Genomic DNA, 18,544 nt, shown 5'->3' on the forward strand with positions numbered 1-18,544 from the left:
GAGGCAGTAAATCCACGTTTTAGTAAAGTTTTAATGCTTTTTCTTTTGTCACCCCGCTCTCAGCTTTTGTTGAGGCGTCTTATGTTTTGATGAATAGAAGCTTTTATGAAATAGCCTCACCCCCTGAATGAAGCCATTATGGACATTTGTGGAAGCACTTAAGTCACTCTTATCATACTGCATTGTGTTTGCCCGCAGTTGCCGCTCTTGCAATCATCAGCACAATGGCGCCTTTGGGCTGTAAAATGTGTAAAAAGGTGTGGTCATGCTGATTTTTCTGGTTCTGATATATTTACCCTCCTAGCTTTTCAATTTTGAAAAGAATACTATCTCCTCTTGACACTGACTTATTCTGTCGCAGTAGTACAGCTCACACTTGAAAAGGCTATTTGAAGTGAGTGGTATGTGCTTTCAATAAAGTGGTGATGTCATATTCACTGCTGACATGAGACACCGCCAACTAAACCTTGAAACTCTTGTGTACTGTACAGTTCAGTGCTCTTACTATACTTGCATATACTAACTTAATTAACTTCAATTGGGATTTGTGGCTATGTACTGTATAAGCCTCATGAAGAAATAATGTGAACTAACACACAGAAATCCTCTCACTGAGCAAGGGTAAAGGTTATAAATGATCTTTATTATAATCCTTGGAACAGCGTTTCAATATACAGAACTTGCATTACGTGAACTGTAAATGATAAATAAATGATATCAGACCAAAATAAAAAACAACAATCTGTGTTAAACAGCCGTCAATTCAGTTACTGATTTCCCATCAGACAATTGTAGCTTTGGGTTCTGATTATTATTATTTATCATGCATGATAGAGTGCACTAAGGTCAGGTGGCTTATTATGACAAGTGAAATAGTGACATGATAAATAAAAGTGTCAAAGAGAATGAAAATAAATAGATTTGAACATATTATACTCGTCAGCTGCATCTCACGCTTCCAGAATACTGCTTACACATGTTTACATAAAATTAAGATCTCCACTGGAGCCTAATCGTATCTGTCAGTAATCATCACTTTTCTGATGTGGAGGGGACACTTGAAATTTAATCTCATATCATGATGAAAATCCAGACATCAGGAATAATAGCCAGTGGGGTCTGAATTACTACAAACACTGTGGGCGTTTTTTCAGAGCACTTTCTTTGGTCATATTTATGTTGACAACATAATCTCATTGAGAAGTGCACCCACTATATTTCACATTTCGCATTTTGCAGCAGAGAACGGATGATTTGTTTTCGTCTTTGGTACCGCAAGCCTTTAGACCTCAGGCCGAGACTCTCCCAGACTGGCTAATAACTTCAGCGCTGCTAATTATCCCTGCTTTGTTCGGGGGTTGGAGTGTTTCTTTTCTGCAGTTTTTTTTTTTTTTTTTTGTGGTCATACCTGCAGGCCTGTTACCAGCTCATGGCTTTTGATATAATTTGGGGAGCGTTAAAACACATATCCATTGTGTTGACATTAAAACTGACTTATGCAATATTTTTCCCATGCTACACATTTCCATGCGCTAACTTGAGAACCAATTATTTTGACGGGGTCTGCCATTAAAATGGCAACATCTGCCCTGTGGCTTTATCTGATCCAGCACCCATCTACAGTACAGTACATTTTACTATTATTATTCTGCTTCTGTCCCTCTAATTAAATGCTTAAGAGGGTCATCTAACATGTCCACCAAATTAGCCTATGTTAGTGAACAGAAGCAACAGCAAAAACACAACTAAAATAAAAAGATAACAAAAAAAAAACAAAAACAAAAACAAAAAAAAACAGGTTGCAGCACCACATTTTCCCTTTGTGAAACTGGTACCTTTGGATGGTTATTGCACATAATAAAACTGGTAAGAACAATAAGACTCAAATCAATGTCTTAATATAAACTGTATAAACTGATTGATGCCACAGCAGTGGGAGGTATAACAATTAAACATCACAATGTTGACTATTGCTATTAATGACAGAATCCATCAGTGATTACTGATCTTTGTTCCTGAAGAGACCATCAGTCTCTTCAGCTGCTTAATGATACATTTGGTCGACTGTTGTTTCTCCTTGCCTTCTTCCACCCAGCACATTTCACACCTGTCACCTTCTCATTACCAATTCTTTCTTTCTTTTTTTTTTTATCTACACCAGGGACACGCTCGATTCCAGGTATTCTAAACATGTTCAGCAGAAAGCAGAGGATTTGCATCTCCTCAAACATGGCAGGACACACACGTACATTTGGATGAGGAAATAAAATCGTTATGCTTTGCTCTGAAATTTCATATCTCATAAATTTCATTCCTAAAGTAAACATGCAACATTCGGTTGCTGTTTTCCTGTTATACTTTCAAGCAGCACTCATCACATAGATATATAAAAATAAAATCAAATACAAATAAATAAAAAGAGAATAAACATATATTGAAAAGTGCAAATGTACATTTGTTTACAGCATGACATATTCACTGTACAATCATTGATTATATACTCACATTATTTTATGCATTATAATAAGGATTACTAAGTAGCATAGTTTGAGTAAGAAATATTTCATAGCAAGTCTATTGGAAAATATTTGCATTGCCCTGTGACAAGGAGAGGTTCTTCTAAACATTGCCAAGGGTGATTGTGTGTGTTTGCTTGTGTGTGTGTGTGTGTGTGTGTGTGTGTGTGTGTGTGTCTGTATGTCTATATGCACATGTACCTTTATGTGTGTGTGTCCGTATGTGTGTGAGGACCAGCATGTACGTTGACATAAGGTGTATGTGCAAACAGTTAAGCAGAAGAAACTCAAATCATTCTAGTTCAGAGGCACAAAAACTGCCCAGGCTGCATTTCAAGTATCTAGCATTGTTTTGGACAACTCACATCTGTCAGACATCAGCAAAGCAGAGAGAAAGAGAAGGAGAGAAAAAAGGATATTTCCTTTCATAGCTCAGGGAGGGGACAGCTAAAGAGTCATACAACGAGTGGAAACAAGCAGTTCAAAGCATTGTGTCAATGGAGTGACACTGATTAAACATCACTCTTTTTAACCACAGAATAGGCTATTGCACTTCAGCTAAAACACTCTCGTTGCAATCAGTAGGATTAAGACAGCCCACTGCATCAGGCTGGAAACTGCAGTCATGCTTGCTTTCACATTGTGCTCCCAGCTCACTGAATGCTTCCTCGGTTATGGCAGAAACAAACGTGTATAATCAGGAGCAAGTAAGGACTGGGTCGCAGGGTGAATCCACATCAGTCTTGAAACACTGCTGGACATTTTTACAAACATTTCGTCTTTGTCTAAACGTTCTACCACCATCAGTGGTTGGGCAAAAATGATCCACACTGGGGATGGAAAAGTGAGGACAGTCATCTACTGGCAGTCGATTTCCTCAGGTTGTATTCCATAAATAAAAGCCATCGTGTTCAGCATCTTGGTAAGGACACCCGGTGAGATGATCCTAAAGGAGAGCGAGATGCCACACAAAAGTTTTCTGGCACTCAAAGTTTCCACTTTTCCGGATGACAATAAGAGGGTATCCATCTTGAAATCTTGTTCCTGGGGCATCTTGATGGGTGCTGTCCAATTAAGTAAGGTGATTCCGATGTGGAGAAGTTATTGGACACTCTGGCGCCAAGATGGTTACTATAGCTCCACATGAAGCGGAGGCTTTGTTGGAAATCAGTAGAAATGCAAATTTCTCACAGCAACATGTTTTCTGTTACTTTTCGGGTGCTCTGTTTCTGCATGGTGAGATACACAACGTTTTTGGAAGTTAATGGTGATCTGAGACATATTATTAACCTGGAGGACAACTAATAATGTACGGGGGTAGAACAACACTCCACAAACTTTCCTTTTTCTTGGAAAACCGTTTCAAAGATAATATTATACTGTACAGTTTGAGTAATGGTGCAGCACTGCTTTCTGAAGATTTTACGTGCTGGACTTGTGTATGTCTTTGTACATGTATGTGAAGTAAAGACAGAGACAGACAGACTAAATGTTTGCTTATTATCTCACACTGCTGGGATACATGTGCGCATCCAAATCCATGAGTAAATGCCTCTGGACATCTCAACGCTCTGACTTGACTTTATAGCGCAGAACTAAGTAAGTAGCCAGTCTGAGGACAAAGAAGAAAACCCCTAACACCATGAAGTCCACGTAGAGTTTTGCATCCTCCACATCCAGCAGCTGCAGGACCTCCTCTGGCTTCTGGAACTTGCACACCAGGCCTGGACACTCCAGCTCTGACCGGTTCATCCCATAGATAGAGAGTATCACCCCCTCAAAGCCATACCTGAAAGGGGACACCTCATGAACACAGGCTCATTTGAAGAGAATCGTCTCAGATCAGAGAAAGGCCCCAAAAACCAATGATCAAAATAAATGCGACCAAAGCTTTGTTGGTTGAACTCTCTCAGAAATTTGGACTGTGTAAAGTAGTAGACAGTACCTGACATAGGAAACATAGGAGCTCCACTGTAGGTATTTAGGAATGGTGTCAAAATTGACGAAGAAGCCAGAGAAGAGGAGCACAGGTATGGCTGTGACTGGACCCACAAAGGTTGCCACCTGTGGAACAAATGAGCAGTATTCAATTAAAAAACTCATGATGGGCGGTTTAAGAAAAAGGATCAAGGTCTATGCAGCAGAACCAGAGATAACATCTTTTATTATTCCACGCATTCTTCTTCTTCCTAGTGCCTGTATTACCCACAACGCTACATTGCTGTGATTAGTAGGTGTAATGTAATTACTGAATTTCATATTGAAATCCGTTACAAGGATTACTGCAGCGTGTTACTGCCCAACACTGCTCCAAAGACTCAGAATTGGGCTTTTTCTTCTTTCTTCTCAAAAAACAATTTTGCCCACACAAGCACTGTTTAAAAAAAATCTCAATCCATATGAAGATACAAAAACACAACTGAGGCGCTGTCAAGAGTATGCCAAACCAACAAGCAGGCTGGAAAGCCTGAAAAAAAAAAAAAAAAAACTCTTACGGGTGCTTGCAACTAGAGGTCTGACTGGTCCAAAATCAGTGATATTAGCGGAGTGTTGGATTATGTAGCAGTGACCTCTGCAGCACATTCTAAGCCCTTTAATAAAACTGGAAGAATAATAATGTATGTTTGTGGGTAAAAATGTAAAAGATCCTGTTAGCAAAGTTAGCGTCAGCACTATTTTGGCCACATCCGCTGTCGCAAAAGCTCGCTTCATGTTAACAAAGGAGATAACGGCACAAACAAGCCAGAAACTCCCTCTCTACACATCAACAGAACATTGACCTAAAACTGCATTTGTGTGTGGACAAAAGGTCAAAATCCATAGAAAAAGCTATATTTTGAAAATACCCGCGTACTTGTGAAGTAGGCCTCAGTGTATGTGTGTGTGTGCACACATGAGGTTTCAAGTGTCCTCATCACACAGGCCTTAAACTCCTATTTAAGGTGAGCACAGAGAAACTTTCTCCTTCAGCAGATGAATGTGAAAAATTCAAGTGTCAAACTCACATACACCATTCTGCACAGTGAGGGTCAAAGTGAAGAAACAAAAAGCGCAGCACATTTTTTAGATGAGGGGGACTTTAGGTGTGCATACCTGCAGAGAAGTGGATGCAGCACCTATAAGCAGACCCAAGGACTGGGCTACCAGGGCCGTGGATGTGCACAAGGCCATAAAGAGCAAGTAGCGACCTGCTTCTGGAGGCTGTTCAGTCATCCAGTACACTATACTACAGTACATGATTGGACAAATCACCTGTAAAAGAGATTTTGAGGAGTTGCTAATTTGAAATATATTGTATGTACGCCTAAACCTCTATATGCTCAGTCATTTGAAAATTACCTGGAATGGTACGTCAGCCATGGTTTTGGCCAAGTAATAGGCCTTCAGGCTATACCAGTAGTTGAGATGTTCCCGTATAAACACAGACATCTCCAGAGGAACTGTGGAACAACAGCAGCGTTAAAATCTTTCCACTTCAACCAGAAAAACAACACTGCAAATCAGTGTTTCAAATAATCTCGCTAGACTCAACAACTTACAAGTTAGGATGGTGGGCATCAGGGCTGCAAACATGAGGAACAACATGGAGAAAAAGAGGAAGCCAGTGTTGTTGAAGACCTTGCTGGCATCATTTCCAATTTTGAGATAAAGCAGGCCAATCAGCACTCCAATAGACAGGTGGGACATCACCCTGAGGTGGGTCAGCACCTTGAAAATACACCAAATAAACATCAACACAACTCAAAAGCCCTTAGGTGACAGCAAGAATGAACTTAAAGCTGTTTTTCATAACAGAGTTTGAGTAGGAGCCGTTCACAGAATAATTGTTTTACCATGTCCCTGCATATCGTAATGAAGGTTCTTTTGAAGAGGATGCAGAACTGTGTGGATGTACTGGTGGCAAAGCTGTGTTTCTCAAGGGTTCCTGTGTCCTGTGGGGAGAGACAGTGAGAACAAGGGCTTAGTCATGTGATAGATAAAAGACAACTGTTCGAAAAAAGGAGAAATCATACCCTTTCATCCCATGACGTGTTGCAAATGAATGGTCTAAACAGTAGAAGAATAGAAACAGCCTGATTGCTTACGTGATTGGAAAGTTTTTGTGTGTGTAACTTGTGACTGTATTTTATATTGTGGATTCAAATGGTCTCTGACTGATCCTGGAGACAGCAATGTTATACATATCAGTATAAATATACATTTTGTATTTAAATGAAAGACAACTTCCAAACGCCCTCGTGTCTGCACCACACATGTAGGTGATGAAAAATGGCATTTGAGTGAAAGCTGAGAAAGCTGAGTCACTGCAAAAGGTCATTATAGTTACAATAATTTTGTAAATCGTGTAATCGAAGAGGATGAAAGTTCAGAGGCACTGGCCAGAAAATGACGATATGGACTTACATAAGAACAGAAAACACCATAATGTGTTTGTCTCTGGTAAAACCCCAGAAGAAGATAGAAAGGGCATCAGAGAAAATCAATACTGATAAACTGTTTAAAGAGTAGAAGGGCAAATCTGCACCATGCGCTATGTAGAGTAATGGTGGAAAGAGCTCCTGGTGGTTTACATTTACAGTTTTAGCATTTAGCTGATGCTTTTATCAAAAGCGACTTATGAGGCTGAGAAAGAGGGCGAGAGGAAAGTGAGGAGACAGATCGATGGAGTGGAGGAGAGGAGGAATAGTTTAAGGTAAATAACAATGTGGACAGGAAAGGTAACACAATTTACCAGGTGCTAAATTTTGGTATTATTGCTCAAAATGGACACAACCAACACTGATTTATTATTTTTTAATCAAGACAGCGTGAATCATTTCTATCATACTGCGTTTGAGATTTGAAATATATCACTTTCATTTTTCATGTAAATAACTAGATTGCTTATTGTTTAATGAATACCATTAAGCCATCAGAAACCTTTGAAGTGAACTCATGAAATCTGCTGCAATTTCCTGACATCAAACAATCCTTTGAGATCAGTCAAGGCAGACATTTTCAGTGTTCTGTGGTTGGAGGGCTTCCATTACATGATGTGAGGCTATGATGTCTGTAAATATAAGACCAGTGTGGTGCTATGGTGAGGGGGATGCTATTACTCACACTGTGACATTGAGAGGGACAGGAGGAGTCACTTTTGTCTCTGGAGTTCTTCTTGCTCTCCTCTGAGCACAGCCCACCCTGGACCGCTTCAAACAGCACTGAATTCAGATCCCCATACTCCCCTGACGCCACCTCAATGACTGGGGACGGAGAGGACAAGCTTGTAAGAACAAAAACACCAGACACACACACACACACACACACACACACACACACACACACACACACATACATTCACTTGTACTAAAGGAGTTGCTTGACTTACTGAAATCAGCGGGATTGTGATACGTTGGGCAGTGGAGGCCCAGGTTCTTCAGATATGGGATGAGGTAAGGGACTGTGCCCTTGTATATGCACTGACCCTGACTGAGGATGTACAGCTGGTGAAGGAACACAGGTACAGAGTGATCAACCTAGTTTCCAACACACTGACTCTCTGAATATTATACGAAGAACTGACAAAACATCATGCCAGGGTATCGACTGCTGCTCTGCTTGTCAGCTGGATAAAATGAATCATGCTAACCTGTAGCGCCCGGCCTGAGCAGCAGCTAATGGAAGGCTGGACGTGTCGAGCACTTTAAGCACTCAAGTTACCTTATCAAACATCTCAAAGAGCTTGGCACTAGGCTGATGAATGGTGCATATGATTGTCCGTCCTCCCTGAGCCAGAGACTTCATGAGGGAAACGACCTGGAAGCAGGACGCGCTGTCCAGACCACTGAGACGGGACACAAGAAGAGAGAGGGATACGCTATTTAATCTGGATTTTCTGTTGAGATTACGCAGACTCAAACTAGGTGAGTAATATCCTACCTGGTGGGCTCATCAAAGAACATGACAGGAGGGTTGTTGACCAGCTCGAGGGCGATGGCCAGTCTTTTACACTGACCCCCAGAGAGACAGCTGGTGCGTGTCTGAGCACATTCCAGAAGACCCAGAGCAGTCAGGATCTCATCCACCTGAGACACAAACAAAGCGGTGGACAACAAAATCTTCTGTCATGCTATACTCTATGTGACCTCATATCATAATATTGTCATGCGATGTAAAACACTTTGCGGAAATCCAAGAAGGACCTGCAGAGGCTGCAAAGAAGATGGTGGACATCAACCATGATTTTTACAGTCAGCTCCAGTTTATGGCAAGTAAGTTGTTAATTGTTGTGTCCACACACAAACGGTGTTTTAGGTCACTGAAAGTGGAGCTTTAGGAAAACTCCTTCCAGGATGAAGACTTTTAGAAACTCTGTTTGCAGTGTCGACATGTAGACAGGGAAAACTGAGTGTGTGTTGTTATCTCCTTTGTTTATTATGGTGAAGGTGGGTCATGCCTTCGCCATAGTAAAGAAAGTATTTCCCCTCGAGCCACCGTGTCCCATCACAAATGAGTCCACCGATCCACACCTGCCCAGCTCTGGACATAGAGTGCTGTTTGTCTGCCTGAAGCTCCACCTCATCTGACTCAGTCCTAGACCTTGCGATGGGGGTGGAGGTGGACACTGCTCAATGATACAGCACAGTATGTTCTTTTCTGATCACACTCAACCATGCTGTGTAATATTATGATCACTTTCTTGCCTTTCTTAAAATTGTGTGAGAGCTGGGGCTTTGTTTTTCACATGGCCCAGCCTCTAGTCTCTCTCAGCTCCAATGAAGCACAGCTGCTGTGGACTCCAGCCACATCAGAAAATCTCTGACATGAGACAACTCTCTATCGTCTTTCCCATCTTTCACTGAAAAACAATGTAGTACATATAATTCAATCAATAAATTCAGACTTACAAGTTCTTTTTTGACCTGCATGCTCTCATTCAGTTTCAGATTGGCAGAAACCTGAAAGACAGAGAGAAGTCAATACAGTACAACTGAATATAAGAATTTAATGAGGTTTTGGGAGCTTTTTTTTTTTTTTTTTTTTTTTGATGATCTCACCATCATGGCCTCCCTCGTAGTGAGGTGTGGCAGCAGCATGTCATCCTGCATGATGTAACAGGACATCTTCCTGAAGGTCCTCAGGTCCCTCGGTCGACCGTTCACCATGATCTGGCCCTTCATGCCCGTCTCCCTGAATCAAAATTATGCTCTTATAGCAACAAATATGTGAGAGAATACGTATAAGCTGTTCAGGATTCTGCACAATCTCACCTGTAACCTGCCAGAATATTCATCAGAGTGGATTTCCCGGCTCCAGAAGGCCCCATGATGCCAATCAGCTCTCTGCTGTTGAATCTTCCGGACAGACACTTGAGGAGGGCTTTGTAACCTGACAAAGAGGAAAAAAAAGTTATTTGTGGTGCTGTGATTGGTCTGAGATTGTCACATGGTGCATTTTAGTTCAAAGTTCCTATGTTACTGCTAAATACCAGAAGATCTAAAACAACATGCTTTCAATGAGTGAATTATTTGTACTATTCCAGCCCTTATACAAGACTCACATTCAGGTCACATCAAAATGTCTAACATGACGAACATGCACCAGCAGTAACATTCAGTAACAGTAATCTGTCAGGTTCACGCCAACAAGAAATGTCAAAGAGAGGAAACAAAAACAGTTCGATGCACAGTGAGAGACAAATATAAGCACAAAGTTATTTCAAAGTTAATTTGACTGATGCTGATTTGGTTGAAGTAATCCTAAAGCATGTCTCTGAATGCATGTTGTACCACCCTCACACATTACAGGGGAGAACATGTCGGCTATTAAGGGATGTTTATTTACACTTTAGGTTCTTCTCTAGGTTTTCAGTGTGCGCATTTGGAAAATTAATTGTAGAAAAATAAAAGCAAGAGAAGGACAAATATGAGCTCTTAACAAGAATAACACCTGAAAATTTCTGCTGACAGAAAATTATTTCAGATTCTGTCTTCAGTTTGCCTTTAGCTTGTGGTAAATTTAGTCATGGTCTATCTGCTTGATCGATTGTGAGTCTGCTTACTTTTATAAGACCTTTAGAAACTCCTGAGAAAGTGAACCAGGTGGAACAGCAATGCAATGTTTTTCTTTCCTCAGCTGGAACTTACTGAGGCCTGAAACTCAGCATACTGACTCTTGAAGTCTGTCTGTGAATGGTCATGAGCCTGATTTCACTCCAGCAGGGGAAGCCACAAGCTACTATATCTGAATACCAGGAACCCTCAGGCAGAGCTTGCAATGTTGTCTATTCTAAGCGCTCAAGCAAATGTGTTGTCACATATACAAACATTATCCTTATGAGCAGGCTTCACAGACTACAGCCATTTCAAGGTGAAGTTGGCTGTGTGAAGAATAAAAAAGTAAAGTCCAGAAGATTTCACAGCATGGTAGAAGCGCTGAGCATCAGGTGTGCAGCAAAACAGCACAGTGAAGAAAAGAGATGGAAAAAAAAAAAAAAAGACTACTGATCGTGATGCCCTCAGTGGCGCCAACAGAAAAACCACAGACATTACTTCCCTGCAGCACTTTTAAAAATGGTTGCATTGGTGCGCCCTGCTAATGAAGATGGCTCCGGATTTTCATGACGCAATTCCGAACCTTTGCTGTCCTGGAAACAGTCAAACAACCTGTTTTTGACCTGACATAGATTCTGAAAACTTCCAGATTTGGAAAGTTAAACCGGGCTGTAAGTATCCTGCCCCGCTGTCACCCCTGTCTCCCTCACCTTGTCTATTTCTCCACTGTCTGCAGGGGTGCTTCTTCGTGTCTCGAGCTGTGTAATTAGGGTCTCAGAAGAGCTGCCAGCCCCCTTCAACCCTCACTCTACGAGTAAAGTAGCCTGATGGCAGTGCCCCTTCCTCCCACACAGTGTTATTACATCAGACAGCCTGCGCTCAGACGGCAGAGCGGCCTGCTGTCAGTGAAGCAGCGCTGCTCTGGCATGTGGTGCATACTGATGATCAAACCCGCCTCTGTAGGTCACGCATTATAATGGTCTTATCTGTGCAAGGCTGCAGGCACATCCTGATCACCCAATCTCACGAGAGCTACAGAGTACGTAGCTCACCTCTCTGTCCACTCCCGACACCACGAAGACACCCTGACTTAACAGTATGTGACAGTATTTGCTCAGCAATTCCAGCCAAATCTCTTGGGTAATTTCGAAGTAAGTGGTAGACAAATTCTAATCAGTCATGGTTGAGGAGGGGTCATCACATGGTTCAAATTGGAGCCCATGACAAATGACAACTCAATATCAGGAATATAATGTTTCTATAAACTGAAGAGACGTAGTTATTATTCCTCACAGTGGCTCAGTGCTTCTTTACTACATAACAGAAATGATTAAAATTCAATCTAATATTAAACGGGCTGGCATCACAATATCTACACAGCTTTTTTTCACATATGCAGAAGTCTCCCCAACACCTGTACACAGACTTTGATGTAAAGTCAGTGAAGTCTCCCTTTAAGTTATTTAAATCACACAGATCTGCATAAATCAACTGATTTCAAGTAAATTTGACTAATAATGGCAAATAGTAAGCAGCTTTAAATAAAGAAACAAGTCTTTGAAACTGTTGGCATATTATTAAATGAATCTGTCCATGCTGTGAAATTGCATGCACAGAAAAATGAAAATGAAGGAATGAAAGAGCTAAAATTAAATAATAAGATGATTTTGTAATGGTCCACCCCCCTCAGATAAGGAAATCAGTAGATAACATACTCAGACTCTGCATAAACTGACCATGTAGCGTACAACATAACAAGATGAATAAGCAAATATAAAAATGACATATTACTGTGAGCTGCATGTAAAGAATTTCATTTCAGATCTGATTAAACCTAATCATAAATTTTCATAACCATTCTGCCAGTAAAATCTTACTTTGCATCACAGTCATAAATTTGAGTTATCGTGTGCATGCTGATGAATTTTAATCCAAACACGGCCTGAGCAACACAGAGCTTGTTAAAGTAAGAGATGTGATTTTATCTGTGAGATGACCACGGTGCTCTTCATCCAAACAAACTTGCATCATTGATGCAGGTGCAGAGGCACAACGGCATCAAATGACTAAACGCAGAGCTGAAATCACCCAGAGGCATGTAAACATTTTCCTGCTCTTCCTGTCGTTCCCCTTTCACAGCAGGGCTCGTGTTTCACCAGGAGAATACCTCAGCAGGAGGAGAATACCTCCAACATGAATGCAGGCCACAGCAGCATCATCCTAACAGGGATAAATGGCTGCCTTCACCCAGAAGAGCCTATGATAACAAATGCAGACGGAGGGAAGCTCATACATCGCCTAACCTTCCTGAACCCTTTTACAATAAAAGAAACAACTCTATATTTATTGCATTTACGGTGTCTTCCTTTTGTTAATCTCTTCCTCTTTATCAAAGACATTTTAAGCAATGACTCACACTTTAAGTAGCATGTCAGTGACTCAAAGACAAAAACACATTAAATTACAAATGACATCATGCATTTAAGGCTCATGGTTCATGCTGCACATCATCCATCCCCCCTCTCCTCTCTACCAGCTGTGTAATTGCATATAATTCGGCAAACATGACGTAAAATGATGTGTTTTTTGTTTTCCACAGAGAAATAATCTGACTGATTACAGAACCATACAGCAAAACAAGAGCCCTAAGCTTCTTGTGATTACACCTGTTTTACAGCTTTGATCAGGCAGACAGCGACTGCAGAGAATCAGCTCTGAGCTTAGCTTGTTAAATGAGACGCAAACACTGACAAGCCCCTCAGAATGTGTCAGATATGAGCACTGATTTTAAAGAATAGGTGTGCTGTGTTATTTTTTGTGAGTGGCAGAGGTAATTGGAGGCAGAGAGGGGTCATAAGGAGCAAGGTGTGAAGTATATGACGGAGGGTTCAGTGAGATTGGAGGGAGAGTAAAATGGCAGGCGAGCCTCTCTATGGAAGGCACTGTTTAATTAGTAAAAGCTGAGACACTTCCTGTTCACACATCATCGGCCTGATGAGCTGAGGCAGGCACCCTGAAGAGACAACACAAACAAAAGCGGAAACCATGGGTTGATTTTGAGGAGGCTACTGAAGGAAAAACATGTGCGTCGCTGCAACAAACAAAGGCTCCTCTTTCTAGCCTGCTCATGAGGACTCTCCATACGTTCAGATTTTCCAGTGGAACAGCAAACACTCCACCAGGCTTTCATAATGCACATCAATATTACACAAGACAACCTGCAATGCATCACGCAGGGCCTCTCCTAAGGTTACGACATGGAGAACGTGAATAAAAGATTCTGCTGAAGTCCCCCATCCCCGCCCTGCTGAATGTACAGAACACAAGAGAATCTAAACAGAGCGGTGGTTTAGTTGACAAGCAGAGATGACCGAAGGTTGGAGGCTCATCATGAGTAAGGGCAGTGAGTTTACAGTCAATGCTGTCCATATTTCATTAGCAGGTCAGCCGTGGGCCTGACTCTCGTCAGACAACGCAGGGAAAAGAGAGGCAAGCAGTGTGCCAACCTGTGAGCGTAAATTATTTACTATGTCTAAACTCTGCTGAGCGCAGCAAAGCTTACAGGCACACTGGCCTCTACAACATGGTGGAAGTCTGCAGGAGCCCGTGTGAGGACCGGGCCGGGCTACATGTGTCAGAACTACAGAGCAAAACGAGAGAGACAGAACGAACACAGAGGAAAAATTATTTTTCTTAAATGTCAACCAAGGCTTTTAAATGCCTCCCTTGAAATTTGTGCACTCCAGATATTGATTGTCATGGGTGGTGCAGGCTTACTCATCCATCATGGTTACTATGTGAACTGAGCTTGCAGTACCTCTCCTCCTCCACCAGGGACCCTCACGGATGGTGTACGAGAGCTCATTGAACTCCAGGTCCACAGCGGAGCGCCGTGGGAGGTGGGAGAAGCGCTGAGCCTCAGTAATGTGGTTCTCCACTTTCTTCAAGTGGGTGAGCAGTGGTGCCTCCTGAGGTGCTCCGCCGGGGAGTTTGGGCTCCTCCATGGGGATGCTGACCGAGCCCTGCTCCAGCGTCCTCTCAGCCATGCTGAAAGGCTGCAAAAGAGGACGGAAATGTTAGGCTTAAGTCTCCGACTTCAAAAGAAGAAGGTGTAATCCTGCCTTATATTCCTACATTTTTACATATGAAGAACCTCACTTTCAGATTCACTTTCACCTGAAAAATCCATTAAAGTGAATAACCTCTTCAGAGATCTGAAATTAAAATTGGCCAGTAAACAAGACAAACATTTCATTGATGACCATAAGCCTCCTGATAGAAGAACACCGTTGCCTCAGCAGATGTGTGGGCAGAAAGTTGTGTTGTAGGAATGATTTTATGATGACTGCAGACATCATATTAAAACTAGGTGCTGCATGTGATCTGATTACAGGTCTTTCTATGGAGTGGCTGGTTGAGGGGAATGAGATTCTGAGTGTGAGCAGTCAGGATCTGGTTTCAGTCCTGCAGCACGCTTTATACTGCTGATTCACATATTTCCTCCTAGACTGAAGTATCCGTTAAACCATGTAGTGGTTGCTGATCCATTAGCTTTCCAATAATCTGAAACTGAAGCGGAACACTGTCCCTCATATCATCAGCATGCTGGAGATGTCAAGACATGTGACATCTTCAGAATCATGTTACTGTTCCATTAGTCTGGAAAACATCTGAAAAAAAAAGTCCAGTTCTAAATTATATGAATTCAGAGGAATGATTCAAAGGAGTTTTTAAAAGTTCATCAGGTGACCTACTTTAGCTTAGTGTTCTTTAGTGATCTTGCTGTAAATAAGAGTCATGCAATCATCAGTTTTGGGTTTATAGATGCTCATGCTTAAATGCTGCAGGAAAACAAATGGGATGCATGTTTTAGTGTAAATGAATTGTGCGTAGTTGTAAAAATAATTATAAAAGAGCACAGCTAATATACAAAACCACCCGATTGTGTTAAAGTAGTTGAAAAATTTTATGTGTATCCACACCTGAAATTGGCATGCAAATCACTGTTATCCAAAGAACACATTTAGGACTGCTTTGAATATTCTTGAGCACATAAAGGAAGTAAGCAGCACATGCAGACTCACAGATATACAAGCAGAAAGAGTCTGTTTGGGTCTAACTCTCCTAATCAAAACTCATGTGTGGACACATGATCTCTGTCTACAAACCGCCGCCGTGCAGTCCTGTAGTACTCTCTGTCTACTGCCCATGACCTGCTGCGTGTGTAGTAAAATATCCCCATGTGAAGAGGACCGGTGAAGAAAACTGACCACGACTTCTATTGACTACTCGGCCATTAGTGAATTTCCATTACAAGCCTGCATATGAGCTCTGTAAAACACTGGCAGGCTTTAATGGCCTCTTAGTCAGATGAAGGCCTCCATGATCTGTCATGCGCAACCCCAAAGCCAGCACACGTGAGCCACACACACACACACACACACACACACACACACACACACACACACACACACAGCATAGCATATCATAGTAAAAGTCTCCTGAAGGGATGAAATATGGTGGTTAAATGTATCTAGGTGTACAGCTTGGCAGCGCTGTGGTGGCTCTGTGCTCTGCAGTGACTTGTCAGTGATGAGGGATGCTCCCAGCTCTTCAAAAAGCACCTGTTAACAACAAACTGATGAGGATGAAAACATGAGACGGAATTCAGCAGTGGCCCTTTTTTTTCTCAAGGTAGATGAGTCATATATTAGCCTGTCCTGAGGACACATCAACAGAAACTGTGCCTCTACCAGCCAGTCCTATTATGTGTTGCATTGCACATGCACACGCACACATGCACGCACGCATTGCACATACTTATTATTGTGCGTTGAAATGACCAGGTGAGCAGCTCAGCCCTGGTTCTCCTCTGTGGGTGAGAGCAACAGTGCTCAGTTGATGCCTTCAGACAGCACAGCACAATCCCTCCACATCAGAAGGTCCAAGAAACAGTCCAAGTCAGCTAAAAAAAACAAAGAACAAAACAAAACAAAACAAAACAAAAAAAAAAACCCCTCAAGATGCTCACTGCGCACCACAGTCCTGGAAAAATCCGGATCGGCTGAGAGGCATTCAGGTACCGAGCTGTGTTCTCCTCGTCAATATCTCTCGGGGTGCGGCGCACATCGTCTCGCATCCACTACAGCAACTCCTGAGATTAAAATCATGTCCGGCCTCAAACTATGACTGCATCCCAGAGAATCGTCAGGGGAACAGGATGCCTGTCATGTTTCTGTTCTCCCTCGGTGCGATTATTCCTTTCATGAAATCCATCCGTGCCCAACTCGCATCGAAATACTCACACACATCCTCAGCAGGGGTGTTGATGACATCTCCGACATCTGGAATGAAACAAAAACAGCCAAACAGCGCTGCAGATGCTTCAGCAGCAGCAGCTCGATGGAGCAGCCGCCGTCACCCTCTTACCGGTTAGTGCGTCTGTGTGGTACGCACGCCGGTCTGGGATACAGGGCGTTGCTGCCAGGATGCAACTGGAGGGGAAAAAATATATAGATACACTGTTTTGGTTGTGATTATTTCCTCCTAATCCTCATCTTGACCTCATGTTTTAGAATGAATAAAGTCTCACTGAAAAAAAGTGGATATAGAGAATTTTGTTTACAATAGGAGATAACTGATGCATTTTAAGTCTCTGTGAAGACATTTTCATGAATCATTAAGATGATCTAAGGCTGAGGCACTGATCTGAAAGTTGGAATTACCTCACAGTTGGTTAAATGCATTCAGATCACCACTGCCCGTTTCAGTAAATTAGCCTCTCAGGTGCCAATTTAAAGCTTTTAACTATTCTATTTTCTATTCTCGGGGCGACTTGGGCTGTTGTCACTGGGGAAATGAGAGAAATGGGAATAACCCATTGGAATAAGGACAGAGCTCCGCTGTGAATTTTCCCCCATCTCTCATCTTCCCACATAATACTGAAACAGATGATGGGTTCGGGCTCCACCGCTGTCTGTGCACTGCTGTGGACAGACAGTATAAACATGAGGAAACGGTTTGAGATTTTAGGCCCCGCTGTCTCTTTAAAGGCCGCACCTGCGCAGCTGCCTGGTGCTGATGCTGCAGTGCCCGGGTTATTTTCGGTAAAACAGACGGGGTTACTCGCGTTCAAGCGGGCCCTACATGCCTTACATCACCCCTGAGAGGAAATCAAAACCATTTTTAGCCAATCGTACCTGCCTCTTAATCAGACCAATTTAAAACGAGCCTCACGTCGCCACATGAGCAATTTCCCATCACAGCAACCCATCTCTCTTCCTCTCTGTGATTTAGTTTTTTATACTACCAAGCGGGACCATATTCACAGAGACAGAAAAGCAAAGCATGCAAACCTGGGTCCATCACACTGATTGTAAAGCTTATATATGATTAGACCTGTAAATCAACATAGGTTTGCATTATGTTGCAAGCCACAGATTTGATTTTTTTTTTTTTTTTTTTTTTTTTTGCTATAATTCAGCCTTTGTTTGATGGAGACAGGTCGCTATCTAAAATAAAGATGAATGCTTTGTTATTTGGGTCCAGCAAATGTGGTGCATGGCCATTTTCAAGCTTGACTGATAAGGCTGCTATGGAGGTGCTGCTTCAATCTATTATTTTACTTCAAAGGCCAAATCCTGATTGCATAATGTAATATTTGCCTTGTGGAAAGAGGGATGACCTTTCCTACATTCTCTGTAGAATAGAGTTATGTTTGCATGCATAAGTTCTATAAAAACAGCCAACCAGTCTCGCTCACGCCTTCTGAGGCACCACAAGGCAGATCATTAATCAACCAAATGATCATTAAGTCATTCCAGAGATAACAGCGTTTGTCTATTCATGAGCGACACATTAACAGTGACCGAGCAAACACCGAGGCACACACGACAAAGATGTCTTTGCAAAGTTACATGTGGACTGCAGGAGTGAAGGTGGACTGGAGTGAGCACACAAATGAGGGTTAGGCGCTATAAGTACTGAGCTGCAGTA

The 18,544-nt window shown here is 42.1% G+C and overlaps 1 protein-coding gene across 1 annotated transcript; it reads right to left on the reverse strand.

The window, feature by feature from the left end:
* Positions 1-1,398: 1,398 nt before the first annotated feature.
* abcg4a (ATP-binding cassette, sub-family G (WHITE), member 4a) lies at positions 1,399-17,013 on the reverse strand. The gene is made up of 15 exons (XM_076750697.1): positions 16,370-17,013; positions 14,367-14,604; positions 9,767-9,884; positions 9,554-9,686; positions 9,404-9,454; positions 8,436-8,581; positions 8,217-8,340; positions 7,885-7,999; positions 7,620-7,759; positions 6,350-6,448; positions 6,056-6,224; positions 5,856-5,956; positions 5,610-5,768; positions 4,462-4,580; positions 1,399-4,305 (listed from the first exon to the last, which is right to left on the reverse strand). Exons 2-15 carry the CDS (start codon positions 14,593-14,595, stop codon positions 4,080-4,082), a joined length of 1,929 nt encoding a protein of 642 aa, XP_076606812.1. The 5' UTR covers positions 14,596-14,604; positions 16,370-17,013; the 3' UTR covers positions 1,399-4,079.
* Positions 17,014-18,544: the final 1,531 nt, after the last annotated feature.

Source organism: Chaetodon auriga, chromosome 15, assembly GCF_051107435.1.
Source record: "Chaetodon auriga isolate fChaAug3 chromosome 15, fChaAug3.hap1, whole genome shotgun sequence".
In the NCBI taxonomy this organism is placed as follows: Eukaryota; Metazoa; Chordata; class Actinopteri; order Chaetodontiformes; family Chaetodontidae; genus Chaetodon; species Chaetodon auriga.

Excerpts from the sequence above, each read along its gene's own strand:
- abcg4a (XM_076750697.1), bottom strand. The coding sequence starts at position 14,595 with ATGGCTGAGAGGACGCTGGAGCAGGGCTCGGTCAGCATCCCCATGGAG. Across the intron at positions 8,582-9,403 it reads TGCAGGTCAAAAAAGAACTT|GTGGATGAGATCCTGACTGC; the intron begins GTAAGTCTGAAT and ends TTTGTGTCTCAG. Across the intron at positions 4,581-5,609 it reads CTGCATCCACTTCTCTGCAG|GTGGCAACCTTTGTGGGTCC; the intron begins GTATGCACACCT and ends TTTGTTCCACAG.